This window comes from Plectropomus leopardus, chromosome 9, assembly GCF_026936395.1.
Source record: "Plectropomus leopardus strain MGB_pleo_1.0 chromosome 9, ASM2693639v1, whole genome shotgun sequence".
In the NCBI taxonomy this organism is placed as follows: Eukaryota; Metazoa; Chordata; class Actinopteri; order Perciformes; family Serranidae; genus Plectropomus; species Plectropomus leopardus.
In genome coordinates, this window is record NC_142184.1 from 7,762,599 (window position 1) to 7,777,948 (window position 15,350).

Genomic DNA, 15,350 nt, shown 5'->3' on the forward strand with positions numbered 1-15,350 from the left:
AGGTTGAAAATGCATCAATACACAACATGAATGATTAATAAAAACAGGGTTTATTTGTTTTATCTGACAGAAAATGACAAAAAAACATCCAACTTCTGTTTTCCCTTTTCTCTGAACTTTGTATGTGCTTTGCAGAATCAGATGACTAGTTGTTATCTTATTTTTATGTTAATAATTTAGCTCTTGTTTTCTCTATTGATAACTTAGTATATTAAACAATATTATATATTGTCTTCCCACACTGAACCTGTTAAAGCAAGACCTTTTCAATATTTATTATTTTTATGGTTTATAGTATACTGTATGTCCACTGCAATATAGGCCTACTTATTCAAAATGAAAATATGAGGTGGACCATAAAATGCACCATATAATTCACAAACTCAAAGATTAATGCATATTAGCTTTTATATTTAATCTGCAGTATTTTACATTTCATCTGAATAAAAAAGTACATTAATATTACTGATAGATGTTGCTTGTCATCTTGATGATTGCAAGGTTTGCGAGCACTGCTACATTTTGCAAAGATTCTTGCTGTTCAAGAACATTAAAATGCAGAAATTAAATTCTCCCACATACATAAGTGAAACTTTGCACTGTACATAAACCATTCATATCCCTTTCACTTTCCCTGCTGTCACTAAAGTGCAAAGAATTCTCGAAGAATTGGCAAAGATAAAGAAAAAGAAAAAGTATTGTTACTACAGAAAATAAATTCATACTGCACATGCAAACACTCTTTTAACTCATTCAGATTTAAAGTCGTAACACATTAAACCGCAAACCCCTTCCTCGGCTGAACAGTTAATTCCATTTTTTCATTCTGTAATTTGATTGATATAAGGCTTAGTAAAAGTAGTCTGGCGCGAATGTTTCTAGGCAACGTGAGACTATTTTAAGACGACTTCATAATAGGCCAATTGAGCTCCTATTCTGAGAATAAACTTTATCTAACTCCATATAAGAATGCAGCTGGAGCGCTGTCAAGCCATGAAGGAAACAGTCACAACAGTGAATAAAGAAGACACACAAAATACTCTCAGAGTATTAGAAGCACATTAAACAGAAAGTGTAAAAACAGAGCAGACTGTGTTGAATTCACACACAAGCTGTATGTCACCCACACATACAGCGCCATCAGTACCTCACAAATGAAGAAATCTTATTTTAAAAAAGAAGTTATGTCATTATATGCAATAGCTGAAGCTACATTATTTTATGAAGAACCTGTTAATCATGGAACATCAGAAATGAGCCTCTCTATGGACACCCGACAGTGTGACACATTTCATGCTGCCACATAAACTTAAAAAAGCCAAATAAGAAGAAATTAATACTGATATTTTCATTTTTGTGATTATCGATAACATCAGAACGATGATTGTCCCAAAAATGTTGCAGTCAGGAGTCCATAGATAGTAAATTTTGGTGTTCGTTTGAGAACTAAATGTGATGAAATATATAATTATAGAATTCTGCCTTCATTTACTCTACAGACTCTTGTGTCTTTCAAAATCTATTTGTCTGCAAAGCTGCTTATGTAGTACAAATACTATGTGAAATGATGACTGGCTAGAGTTTCTGAAAACGTCCATGATAGCTAAAGCATGTTATCCAAATATCAGCTTTATGTCAGCCAATGTACCAAAGTGACAACAACGGTGACTAAAATCAATGTGACTCAACGCATTACTGCTTAAAGGAGCAGCGTGCAAGATTCAGGGAGATTTAGTGGCATCTTGAGGTGAGGATTACAGATTGCAACCAGCTGAAACTTCTCCCTGTCAGAATTCCCTCAGTGTTCAGTTTTTAGCAGGAGCTGAATTATCCACAGAGGTCTTTTTCCCCTCAAAAACAAACAAACCAGGAGATCAAAACCAGTAAAAACGCTTCTGACTACAGTAACGATGCAAAAATGTCCCCATCTAAAGCCAGTGTTTGGTTTGTTTATTCTGGGCTACTGTATAAACATGACGGTGCAACATGGCGATTTCAGTAGACGAGAAGCTGCTCCTTATGTAGATATAAATGACTCATTTTAGACCTCTGGGGATAACTCAGCAAAAAAAAAAAACAAAAAAAAAAACCCATCCTGAATAATGAATCCTAAATTTAAGTTTCATGTGATTACAATCTACAATCCCCACTGCCATACGCAGCTGAATCCCTCTATTATTTACACACTGTTCCTTTAATAGAATTCAGAGGGATAGCCTATAAAATCACTTGTATAAAAGTTCAAATGTTTTTAAATATGGCATGTTTGTATCACTGTATTATCATCACTGTATATGATAAAAGGACCATGCAGTTTGATTTTTACCGCAGCACAGGAGTTGTGTAAACATATACAGCCTTAAAATACACTAACAACTCATTTTGCAGTTCTCTGTGGTGTGTAACTTCCTCTCTGGAATTGAGTTTGGCTTGTATTTACAACACAATCCACAACTGTGCTGCTGTATTAAATGTTCAACTTCCAGAAACAACAAAAAATCAGTGGCAAATCCTCCCAGAATGAGGTCGCTACTGAACCTGGAAGACGTTGATCTTGCTCGTGTTTTTCAGCGTCTGTCGCCGGTTGCAGAACCACACCCGCACGACCTCGCGGTCATAGTTCAGCTCTCTGGCAATCTCTGTAATCTCTTGGCCGGTTGGCAACGCGTTCTTCTCAAAGTAGGAGTTAAGAACTTCTATGGCCTGCGGTGTAAAACTAGTGCGCCGTTTGCGTTTTTTGGACGGTTCACCGCCGACAAACTCCATCAGATTCTGCTGGCCCTTCTGGTTCCAGTGCTCGGCTTCAGCCAGCCACTTCTCCAACACCGGCTTCAGCTTCTGAGCGCTCTTGGGCGTGATGTCCAGCTTTTCAAACCTGCGGTACAAAAGAAAATTAAAGATGAACTATTTCATGAGAACCCACACTGTATGAACTGTATCTCAGTTTCTTACCTATGAATTCACATTGGTACAACAGTAGATTTTCTACTTTATCACAACCAAACCAGTTCACAATAACGGTTTTCTCACACTGTATATAGAATATTTGAAAAAAAAAACAATATTTAAATAATAATGCAATCAGTCATATTTATCTTTAACTTTGTTTATTGTGTATTTGTCTCTTTTTTGGCAAATGAATTATATTAAAAATAAGAGTGTAGAGAAGAGAAGTGAGACTGCACAAAATCACACAAAAAGAACATTTACACTGAGTGGATAGTGAAACCAGATGATTCTGGGGGAGCGACACAATGAGAGAAAAGAAATGGTGAAAAAAATAAGAAGCACTGGATTATTTACACTATATTATCATATACATACAACCGACATAATATCAATATTTTGTTTTTAAATATCCCAGTTATTGTCAATATCAGTCCGTGGTGACACTTTCATTTATATGGACCCAAACTGCATCTTAGTAACAAGTTAACCTTGGATGACACCCTGGTGTCCTCGTAGAAAAGCCTATGGGATTTTTCCATTGGATTTTGGATTTTTGCAGAGAATAAACTCTGTGGCTAAGAAACGTTCATGATTCATAAAGGTTTTATTCAGAAAGATAATCATCACAAATGAGCACCACTTTTATCATTTTTAAAGCGGCTACAAGCAAACTGCACTACGGTCGCATGATTTAACGTCTTGTTTGGCACGATGATGTTCTGTAGTCTCATTTAGACATTTGTTAGCAACTGCCTTTTGTACAACAGTGGGAAATTAACAATATGAACTATAATTCACAATACAATTCATACTCACAGATGTCCTTATTTTTATGCAGAGTGCAGCCAAAGCAATGAAAATGTTTTTGAATTTTATTGTAAATTACCTCAACACATTCAAATTAGTGCATTAATTTAAAGATATAATGTACGAACACAATATGATACACTTACTCGGCTAAGCATGACTGCACAAACATAATGACACTAGATGTTTGTAAGGGCACCTTAAACACATTCATGCTCTCACAGTCTGGAAATTTGTAATTTGTACGCCTGCAAATTAGGTCAGCGTATGCACAAATCAAATGCAGTGAAATACACGCTTTACAACAAGAAAATAATGTGGAATAATATTTTTTTACAATGCAATTGACGAAGAAAGCTTACATACGCAAGGCAGCATGAAGGGGAGGAACTTACCTGCAAATGGCAGACTGGCTGTAGGCCGGACCCTCGGTTGCCGTCAGAGCCTGGCCTACTTGTGTCTGAGTAAGCCCCAAGGACAGCCGACGGATCTTGAAATTCTTGGCGAACTCTCGGATCTCCTCCAGATTAATGCCTTCCTCGCTGCTGACTACCTGCTGCGGTTCTACAAATGTGAAGAATCGGGTTAAAAATAACTACCTACTTAAAATGGATCTATGTTTGGATGTGAGAAGCAGGTGTACGTACTGCTGACAAGCTGGCCCACTTTTGCTATGTCTCCACAGGTGATGGGCACGGTGGAGGACAGCGTGGTGGCAGTCTTCAGCACAGACGGCTGCGGGGCGATGACAATTGGTGACTGACTGACAGTTGTTACCGAAGCCTGTGGGAAGGACAAATAAATGAAATTCCTTTTTTAAGGATTTTTGGGGGAATTTCTGCTTTATTGCAATAGTGAGAGAGAGAGAGAGAGAGACAGGAAAGGAAGAGGGGGATGACATGCATCGAAGGTCCCTGGCCACTTGTAAGGACTCAGCCTTAATGATTCACATGACCCAGTGAGCTTCCAAGGTGACCTATAAATTATATACTTTAGCATGTAACCTGAATGATGCAAATGGCAAAGTTATACATACTGAAATACTTTCAGGAGTAGTTAAATATATCTCCTACAAGATTATGCAACTCTTTTTAGTCTGTTTCAGCTTTCAAGTGTAAATACAGAAATTAGTTAAACCACTTACCCACTGAAAACAACAACAACAATATCTGCCCTTTGTCTTTAGTGGGAAAAGTTAGAAAAGACATTCACTTTCAAAACAAATGACTCTGCAGTATTCACATTATGGAAGGGCTGCATTGCATTTCAAGAGATGGGGAATCTGTTCCTTAGTAGCATAAAGCTGAATCTAGGCTACTTAATGCAAATAAGAAGTGTACTGTGTGACTTGCAATTTCTGGAAACTACCCAAAAGCCTTTCAAACTAACTGTTGTCAATATAAAATGATGTCAGATTTAGTAACTGCGTGGCTTTTTAAAAAAATTAAGTTTCTGAGACTTTATTTCCTGTAATAAAGTGAGTTTCTGAGAATGAAAAACAACATATAATGAAGGAAATCAGCATTTTTATGTGAAATACTTTTAATCTGGGTTAGTTTTTGGTTCATGACTGGTACTCCAGCATAGTACTTGGATGGAGGGAGGCCAGGCTGCAGGTTTGGCCTGCACTGGGAAACCACAGCCAGCTGTCCTCCCTGGCCCACATACCACTCGGTCCTAGATGCCTAAGCCAGACAGGACAGAGGGCGCATGGTCTCCGGACAGCTAGGTACCCTGCCACAGTGGAGGAGGCCATACAGGACCACGACCACCAAATAAAAAAACTTCAAACCCCAGCTGGAACATCCCATAAAGTAGTCCCACGTAAAGTGGTGACCACAGAGATGACGTGTCCATTGGCAGTCATGCCGGATTCATACTGGGCCAGAGGGTCAGAAAAAGAGGGAGAGAGAGGGAAGCACCAGCGGGTAGGAAGCAGTCCACTTTTAGAGTCTGTCTCTTACACGCAGCAGAGTCCTTAACTCGAAACAAGTAGTAATAACGAAAAGGAAAAAGGCGTAAACATTTGTCAAACGAAATGCATGAGAACTGTGCCACTGTTAGAAAACCAAGAAAGGGTAATGAAAAACAGGAGGGTTCACAAGTATGGTCCAAAAACGCCCCATGACCCACAATTTTCAGCCCTTTTTTCAGCGATTTGCACCACCAAAAATCTCATCTGTCTTCGTCCAAGCAGCACTCAATCAGCATTTCATCAGTCTAAGAGACTGTAAAAGTAAGAGATATAAAAAAGAAGTAACCAACGTAACATTTTCACTGGCCTCCATGTTGCTTTCCACTGTTTAATATTTCTGTTTTCCAGTTCGTTTGTGACATCAAACATGTCACACCAGTAAAAAAAAACCCAAAACAAAACAAAAAAAACAGAATGTCATACTCTTCTACCGGTAAAGGAAAAGGAGTCTATCGCCTATTTTTAGTGGGTCTTTCCACATTTAAAAAAAAGCGTATACACGCTAATTTTGGTGCACAAGGGGTATTAGTCTTTTCTGTTCTTAAAATTCCGACAGATGTTTGTTGTTTACCTGTGTGATAGGTTTGGTAAGTGTTGGAGGAGCCGCAGCTTTGGGCAGAACTGCAGCAGAAGTTGCAACTGCAGATCCGTTCCCGACCGTGGCGATGATCTGGCCCTGTGTGTTGAGAAGCAGCTGCGGAGTGACGGTCTGGACCTGGAGACCCTGGAGACCTTGGAGACCCTGGAGACCCTGGAGGGGGAGGGTGGGTGTCGCAGCTCCTCCAGCCAGAGAGGCTGGGTTCAACAACAGCGGGAGGGTCCCAATGACCTGTAAATAATGTTTCAATTTAGGCAAAATAAATACGAATAATTGAATGCAACTCTCAGTGATAGTTTTTTTGTACAAAACTGACTTCCAGAACATTCAACAACCTGTCAACTGCATCTTACAGAATTAGCAATTCACTCTGAATAAAATCTCTCAAGATTAAGCACTGCACCACTAACTCCAATGAGCTGCAATACTGGTGAGAGTGAGTAATGGAGCCGTTTGAGAGGACAAATCCATTTTCACAGAAATTGTCTTATACTCCACTGACTTTAAATAGCACTGCTGATAGATGTTAACTTCCCAACAACAGAAAAACATCACAAAAGCATTTTGATTGTACTTTCAGAGGGTGTGACTTTCAATCAATATCAACAAGTACAAAAAAATGTGAAAGGCAATACATAAGGAGAGCACACACTTCTTGTTCTGAAAGATTTCTCATTTTGTGATGAAGTCTGTTTTGTGTAAATCAAATTCGAGCAGTGTTTTTCAGGCTACTGATATATTACAAAATCAGAGTTGATGATGTTTTCTTTCAAACAGATCCTCCTATTTAAGGCATCTTTCCTTCTTGAAGTGCAAAATAGAGAGGATGAGGACATTTGAGGGGAGGTGCACAAGAAGGTCATTGTGAGTCAAAATGAACTCCCAAAAACAACACAACATAAAACAAACTTAGTAGCAGTATTTTATGGCTCCCACCTGTCCCTGGGCATTTGTGATGATCTGGCTGGTGATGCCGGCCATGTTGGACATGGCACTGGTGATAATGGGAGTGGAGGTGAGGGAGCTGAGGAACTGGGGCTGAGCTCCCAAGGAAGCAGCATTTATCTGAGCAGAAAATGAGCACATGTATAAGAAGCACAGTGATCAATTTTTACATGATATAAACAGTACAGAAAGTGTAAATCCTTGAAGCTGCGTTCTTACGATTGCAGGATTGATGGAGAGTCCTGCAGTCTGAAGTGCTGCTAAAGATATGTTGGACTGGGAGGCAGTGGTGGCGGCCGTGGTCGCCTGAGCTGCTGCCACCTGAGCGGTGGTAACCTGTGCGTTGGTCACCTGTGTTGGCTGAGACGTCACCTGCACCGGCTGTATGGAGGCTGTTTGGGGCTGGAACATCGTCTGTGTGTTTGTCTGCAGTTGGGGCTGTACGGAGTTCAGGACCGTTGCAGCTGAGTGAAAATTGAATAGTTTGCAATCCGTTACTGTTCTGTAATAGAGTAATTTATTATAAAACCAAAAACATTGTAACAAGACTCAGAGTCTTCAGTCAGGCTAGCATCTCTGTGAGATTACTTAAAACCCCTTTTCCACCAAAATTAGCACAAGCACGCAGGTTTTTTAAACACAGATAAACATGTTAAATATAGGCTATAGACTGCTTTCCCATTGCAAGTAGAGCAGAGGTGTGTACACCGTTCTACAGCGCACTAGTATGCCTCTCTGTAAACAGTAGAAAGCAGCATGGATGGAGGGCTGTTAAAGCTTTACAGTAGTTACTTCTCTTTGTCGAACTCTTAGTTATTCAGCTGCTCTTTCAAACTTGGTGCAGACTAATTTGGATCGATGTTTTAGTGCTGCTTATGTGGAGACGGACTGCATTTACTGTTGCTGTGTCACTGCATCTCAACGGTTTGGGGACTAAAATTAGCGCGTTCATCCAGTTGTTGTCCGCCATTAGATTGTTATGTTATATTACATTAATGCTGTCACAATGAACATCCCACTGGTCCCCACTCAAACTTTAAAAATTAATGCGGAGGAAAAAAAAGTCAAAATATTCATATTGAACAGCAGAAAAATTCGCCTGACTGAATTCTGAGTCAGGTGCAGCCCTACCGGCGACTTCTGCAGAGTCAATAGACTGGGAAATAAAAGCAAATTGTACATTTTCCCATTACATTAAAAAGACAGATTTTAGAGGGTGTTAGCGTGTTTTTTGTGCGATGAAAGAGACTTCAGGCACAGTGGTGTTATTAACCAAAGAGTATCTTTCTGCAAATGGCAATATAGCTTTATATTTATTTATTTATCTCTCTTCCTCTATTCATTTACTTTGCTGCTCTTACTCTATCAGTTCTTTATCCCTCCTCTGTCCTGTTCTTCTATCTTTTTATGTCTTAAATGTATTTACTTGTTCATCTATCTCTTTTTCATCTCTTTTTATCTTTGTTTTATCCCCACTGATGTTATGTCATCTTCTTATATTACATATAGGATGAGAGGCTAAATGGGGGAGTGCACACACACACACACACACACACACACACACACACACACACACACACACACACACACACACACTCACAGTTTGTGTTTTACCTTGGAGGCCAGCAAAGGGCAGTTTTAGGAGGTTTCCGGCCGTGTTAGCTGCTGTGAGCCCAGGGAGAGTAGCTACGTTGGTTGTAGGTAAAGTGAGAACGGCCAGACCCCCCTGCCCACCGATGGAGCCCGCCATACTGAGGGGGATGAGCAGCGGCTGCCCCAGAGATCCCGTCTGAGCCATCATACCAGTCATCAAAGTGGCCAAACTTTCCTGTGTCAGCACCTAATGTAACAAAATAAAATGTGTTTACAGAAGCAATTTTACTGATGTGAACAGTAACACATTTTTTCATTGCACTGGTACTCATATACGCCTTTTTTACTCCACTCAACTATTGAGTTTCTTTTCCATATTGGGTATGAGATTTTTTTTGTCGATGCAGCGGTATTGTCTGAATTTTCTCCAATTGCTGGAAATGTTTCTTCAGCCTCAAGCTGTATGTGTTCAATTTGTTTCTTTTTTTTCACGTTTACAATGCAAAAGAGACAAATTGCCTCAGCCAGGGACTTTGGTAGTTCACCTGATGTGGGTGACGATGGTGACATTAATCCCTTTGAGCCATGAATATTGGACAAGAAATAATATGTGAGCAGAGTGAATTGCAAAAAGGGTCCTGCTAAAGTTCAGGGTCTTTTTATGACTCCCTCATTTAAATTTCACAGGCTTTTCCTGCACTGCCGAGGCCAATGGATGTACCCTGAGCTCTTGTTGTTTTCTGTCCCTGGTTTTAGCTCAAGAAAAACTAATAAGACAACCGAACTACTAACTTTAAAATTCTTTCTCTGATGACTTAAAGTAATGAAGTATTTGTTCTGAAAGTCTTTATGTCTTCCTAATGAAAACTCAGCCGAGTTTTATGAGCAAATCATCTTCCAAGTAGTGAAATAATTCTTTAATATGACTATTAATAATGTATTTAGTATGTGGACTACCTACCTGTGGACAGCCTTGTACAGTGATGGGCATGGCGGCCTGTGGCTGCGACAGGGACAAACTGACAGGCACAGCAGGAGTCAGTGTTTGGACAGCAGGGGCAGGAGCCTCAACAGACACCACCTGCTGCTCGCCCAGCACTGCAGGAGCACATCCAGGGTTCACTCTCACTTTGACATTTGAAGTGGTTTTCAGAACTGTTATTAACATTTCAGTATAACCTGTGTCATGCATGTATGAATAATAAGCCATCAGCTATCCATCATCATGTAGTATGCCCGTGATTTACCTGCTCCCCCAGTGCTCTGTGGCGCAGCAGGGCCGTCCTGTGTGCTGCCAGCCTCAGGTTGCTCTGCACGCAGAGCTGCTCCCTCATCAGCTTTGACTTCACTCTTCCCATCAGGCGTTGATGATGGCAGAGATGCATCAACCTCTACCTCTAGCACACGAATAGTTTCATGGCCAGACATCACAATGACCTGCACAGCAATAAGCAGTAAAAGCTGAGATGACTCATATGCAAAAGAAACTGCCTGCTCTATTCTACCTTTTGTTCTGAGTTCTAAAATAATATTATTGTAGATAAATTAAGCATAGTCATATCTGCGTTATTAGTTGTGAGAGACTTTTAAAAACATTTTAAAATGGTAAAAGTCTCACTTGATCTAGTATCTCATCAGTCACAAAAATAGCCTATAACTACATTTAGTATTTCTCTACTTTATCAGTTCCCCCTTTAAAGGTTCAGTGTGTAGGATTTAGAGACATATATTGGCAGAAATGGAATATAATAAAATAAGAATGTTTTCTTTAGTGTATCATCACCTGAAACTAAATTGTTGTGTTTTCGTTCATTTAGAATGAGCTGTTTATATCTACATAGGGAGAACACTTGCCCCTTTTACGCTGCCTGTTCAAGGTGGGAATAGTGCAGCTTTATGCCACCTCATCATTCTGTATTAAAGGTACGATCACCTAATGGAGCAACAGAGCTGTCACGTCTTTGACCCCACAACAGAGATGGTAACAATGCCAAATCGAGTAAAAGAGACAGCTGGTAGGAATGGAGTCAGCTGCCATATAACAAAGATGGTAAATGACTGTTACTGTCATGTTATTCTATTGTCTATGTTCAGAAAGCACTGCCGATGTCTTTGTTATCACACTATAACAGCAGATGCTGTTGTGTCACACTGTCACACCTCTGCTGCTTTCACAATGCCGGCATACTATCTAAAAATCACACACTGGAGCGGCATGATGTCACCGTTGTTTGGGTCTATTTTAAAATGCAAAGGTGGCATAAAGAAGGGATTTTGTAGCTGCCTCATAGCATGATCACTATTTTATAACGTGAAACTGTTTTATTCAATGTTTTACCAGTTTAAATTGTCATGTCTGTTTGTTTTTGAGAGGAAGAGACCTCTGCAGATATTTCGGCCCACAGTAAAAACCTCCTGAACAATGAACACTGCAGGAAATCTAACTGGGAATTCACACTTGGCACACAGTTTCAGCTGGTTGTAATCTGCAGTCCTCACCTCTAGGTGTCACTAAATCCTACACACTGCTTCTTTAACTACATGTAGGAAATCTGAATTGCCGTAAACAGTGATTTATGGTATGCAATAATGAAAGCCCTACAGGAGAGGCAGCGTGACAGCCTGGGCTGGAGGACAAGGTGCAGAGAGACAATGCAGGAAGAGAGAGGAGGATGCATACCTGGTTGTCTTTGGCAGGGAATTTCAAAGTGCAGGATTTAAATGGCTGAAAAAAGACTTCTGCAGTCAGACAGTGAATGGCTAAGGAGAACAGAGAAGCCGAGCACATGTTAGGACTCAATGACCCAAAACAACACACACAGACAAAAAAAAAGAGACACAAATGAAAAGAGCATGAGTACACAAAAACAATGATAAGGGCTTCAGCCAACAAGCAGCTCAAGCAATGCTTTCTTCAAGCTCCCTTCTGTGCATCCGTGAAGAGCATTGCTTTTGTTTGCAGACTACACAGAATGTTACAAGGTAGAGAAAAAACAAGTAATTATTAAGCATGGCTGTTAACCCTCACAAGCATAAAGCAGCAGGTATTATTGGGTGATAAAACACAAACATGGGTCCTGCTTTCCATGAACCTCTGTGGAAGTTAATCATTTCATTATGATATGGTATGTTTGGCACATGGAGGGAGCAAACAGCAGCAAACAACCTGAAGTTTTCTGGCTAAGCTGAGACTGGTTATAGTGGGAAGAGAGGGCTGTTTACCCTACTTTACAGGGTCAGGTGAGTGTTACCTGCTCATTGACAGTAAGTGGGGCATCTTTGGCGGGGAGATCCTGGGAGTTCATGGCTCGCTGCACCACCTCAGTCACTGTCTTGCCGACATTCTGGATAAACAAACATTCATTAAAAAGATGAATTCTATGGATTAAATGACAGACTACTCCTAATGTTTTGCAGCCATTCCAGAAATAAAAATAAATATCAAACAGTAACTTTGCTTTTTTTTCAACCTGAGGCCCATTTTCTGACATTTTTTGTGTCTAAGTGACTGATGAGAGAAACAATTTTTAAAAATGGTCCAATATTGAGATAGACTGTTGCAGCTGGCAGCCGCAAAACAAGCTGCAGTGTAACCACTCATGGCTTTTGCACCATAAATTTACGTCCACTTAAAGTGCTTGTTTTTGCCACTGAAAGGCACAGACTGTTTTAACGTGTCTGTCAACATTATAGAAAGGACCCAACAGAGATAGACCTTTTTTTTTGTTAAAGAATACCCTTTTTGTTTACTAAGAGACAGCTCCAAAAACCCTATTGTCAAACACCCCAAACTCTATTTAAATAAACAGTCAACCAAGACGGCCTTTGTGAGTTTTATTTTGTTTCTGTCGACTTTGCATGAATTATGTTTTACAATGATTAGGTCTGTCTCTGTAAGAATCCTTTTAGTTGCAGCTAGCAAATAAAAGATTTAGTTGCATGAAAAAGGCTTCAGTGTTACCACTTAGGGCATTTAAGCATCGCCAGTTTAGATCCACTGTTTGTGTCACTGACAGGATCAGATTGTTGTTCTTCTTGTCTGACAACATCACGGAAATAAACCCTTAATCTACCCAGTCAGATCTGAAAATATGTTGGAGCTATACATGCTAAAATTACTCTTTATTTAAATGGAGTCTGGTGGGTTTGGAGATAGCATTTTCGGGGCGTTCTGGTTAAACAAAAAGATCTATCTCTGTAGGGATCCTTTCCATAATGCTGTCAGACACTTAATCCAGCACCCTGAGCCCGTCAGTGCCAAAAACAAGCACTTTAATGAACATAAAGTGAAGATGCACAAATGCCCCAAGTGGTTACATTGTAGCCTCATTTGTAACTGTTAAGCTGCAGAGCTCTTGCACCATACTGGACCAGTTTTAGAAACTGCTGTTCCAAATAGTCACTTATGTAGAAAATCATGAAGAAAAAAAAGGGTCCGGGTTGAAAAATACTAGAGTTACCCTTTAAGTTTCACGATGCTGACCCTTGAACGACCACAGTATCCGCACTTTAAGGCTGGTTAAACCAGACCCACATGCAGTAGACTGTTTTTTTATTCATGGCTATTTCTGTCATTGCAGGACCAGACTATTTGGAGGGGCCTATAAACAGGCCATGCTGTGTTGCAACTAAAGCTGCAGAAAACGTGATGAAACCCGCTGATCGTGGACGTGAAGTAGTTACATTTTCATCCCAGATCAAAAACAAGATTAAAGATGGTGCATTTCCTGCTGCAATGCCCAGTTAGAAATGAGGATCTGTCAAAACTTCAGCGGGTGTTGATGAGCTCCCCACCCCCATCCTGCCCAATAAAAGTCTCGCCGCGTCGGCCACTTTTGAAGACAAGCACTATCCACCAAGCGCAGGCGACAGAAATCATCTCGACCCGTGCCTAGAGACCGAATATTATGTATTTCCCTCTCTTTATCATAAATATATAAATTATGCTAATTACGAACATTGCATATTAACCAAAACTCATTTCCTCTCGCCATTTCGCTGCTATGCGCGAGGAGCAGGCTAGAACAGACTCCGGTCATTATATTCAACTTACCGCGTAAATGCAGCTTATTTTCTGTAATCCCCCGCTTTTATAAAGGTCCGTGTCACAGTTTGTTTCAGTCACACATAATTAAAAATTCATCTCAGCTCCCAGACAGGCGCTGTGACTGCACACAAAAGAGGTATTTGCATTGATAAGGAGGGTTGCAATGTTAGGATCTCCTCTCTCTTAATATTTAATGACGATGCCCTTTCTGCAACAGTTCAGATAGTCAAAAATCCTTGAGGTGTCTCACAAGATCCTATTTGAGCTGTAAAGTCGGACAAAATTGCCACAAAATTGGCCTTTTTGCACTACGTCATGAACATAATTTATGCAAGGAAAAATCTTGCATTGAAAAATGTCTGCCTCGACTTGCGAGGTGCCATGGTGCTCTTAAAGGGGAAGTACCGCAAATAAAAGCCGACGAGGATAAAGCATTGGCACAGAGGGAAACTGTGCTGCCTTTCACTGCTCTTTGTTAAATTTACAGTGTTATAAAACAGAAAAACAAGCTGCTTGTCTTTATGAATTAGTGAAAAACTGCTATTATTGTGTTTGCGGGATCGGATTTTTGTGTTCAATAGAGGGGGCATCATTTACTCCCATATGATTTGCAATTTTTTGTTTTTGTTTGTTGAAAACTGAATTTACACAGGCCTATTCAAGGACATCCATCTTTCTTATCAATTTCACTATGGCTATGTAGTAATGTCACAATAATGCTGTCTTTCTGACTTGATTTAAAACGTTATCCATCCAGAATCTTCACAAAAAAAGAAAAAAGAAAACATATAAATAAATAAATAAATAACAAATTAATACTATCTAAATTAACTGATTATTCATTGACTATTCATTGAGTTACAGTTTCTGAGAAAAAACAATAAATATATATGTATGTATGTGTATGAATGTATGTATGCATGTATTCCTATTCCTATATCGTCCTGCATATTGAAAACATGCAAAGTAACAGAATATGTTATATACTTTTTACCTAATAAAAAAGGACGTAACCGCTTTGCAATTACCAACATTTTGATTAATAACTAATTCAATCATTTAATTACATTTATTTTGTAATTCAATCACATGTAAGTAGTAATTGTTATTTTCCAAAACTATACACATTTATGATGATATTGGGAAAATACATGAGATGGAAATGGAACTGCTAATAGAGTGAGAAGTGTTTCAGACTTTAAAAATGTATAAATGAGATTAAATAGGTCTTTTTCACAGCAGACGTGTTTTACTTGTCATAGCAGAAAAAGCACAGGTGTTACTAATAAAATATAATAACTAATAACATTCACAGCGTGCGCAACATCATTCCCTATTAATTTAATCCTTTACACCTGTGCTTTTCCTCCTGTGACATTTCAAAATGTCTTCACAAAAAGGCGTATTATATTTTAAGTCCCAAGATAAACCAAAGC

At 39.5% G+C, this 15,350-nt stretch overlaps 1 protein-coding gene across 3 annotated transcripts; it reads right to left on the bottom strand.

The window, feature by feature from the left end:
• Positions 1 to 31: 31 nt before the first annotated feature.
• On the bottom strand, positions 32 to 14,292 carry pou6f1 (POU class 6 homeobox 1). 3 transcript variants are annotated; one of them, XM_088081854.1, is made up of 11 exons: positions 13,921 to 14,292; positions 12,119 to 12,211; positions 10,115 to 10,304; positions 9,829 to 9,965; positions 8,889 to 9,114; positions 7,494 to 7,738; positions 7,266 to 7,394; positions 6,303 to 6,560; positions 4,404 to 4,539; positions 4,152 to 4,320; positions 32 to 2,875 (listed from the first exon to the last, which is right to left on the bottom strand). In XM_088081854.1, the coding sequence occupies exons 2-11, from the start codon at positions 12,170 to 12,172 to the stop codon at positions 2,530 to 2,532; spliced, it is 1,890 nt and encodes a 629-aa protein (XP_087937980.1). In that variant the 5' UTR covers positions 12,173 to 12,211; positions 13,921 to 14,292; the 3' UTR covers positions 32 to 2,529. The 3 variants fall into 3 exon arrangements, with proteins under 3 accessions (XP_087937980.1, XP_042348122.1, XP_087937979.1); XM_042492188.2 differs by lacking the exon at positions 13,921 to 14,292 and adding an exon at positions 11,548 to 11,627 and having other exon boundaries at positions 12,119 to 12,173; XM_088081853.1 differs by lacking the exons at positions 12,119 to 12,211; positions 13,921 to 14,292 and adding an exon at positions 11,548 to 12,101.
• Between the last annotated feature and the right edge of the window lie 1,058 nt (positions 14,293 to 15,350).

Excerpts from the sequence above, each read along its gene's own strand:
- pou6f1 (XM_088081853.1), bottom strand. The coding sequence starts at position 11,655 with ATGTGCTCGGCTTCTCTGTTCTCCTTAGCCATTCACTGTCTGACTGCA. Across the intron at positions 7,739-8,888 it reads GCCCTTTGCTGGCCTCCAAG|CTGCAACGGTCCTGAACTCC; the intron begins GTAAAACACAAA and ends ATTTTCACTCAG. Across the intron at positions 6,561-7,265 it reads TCACAAATGCCCAGGGACAG|GTCATTGGGACCCTCCCGCT; the intron begins GTGGGAGCCATA and ends CATTATTTACAG.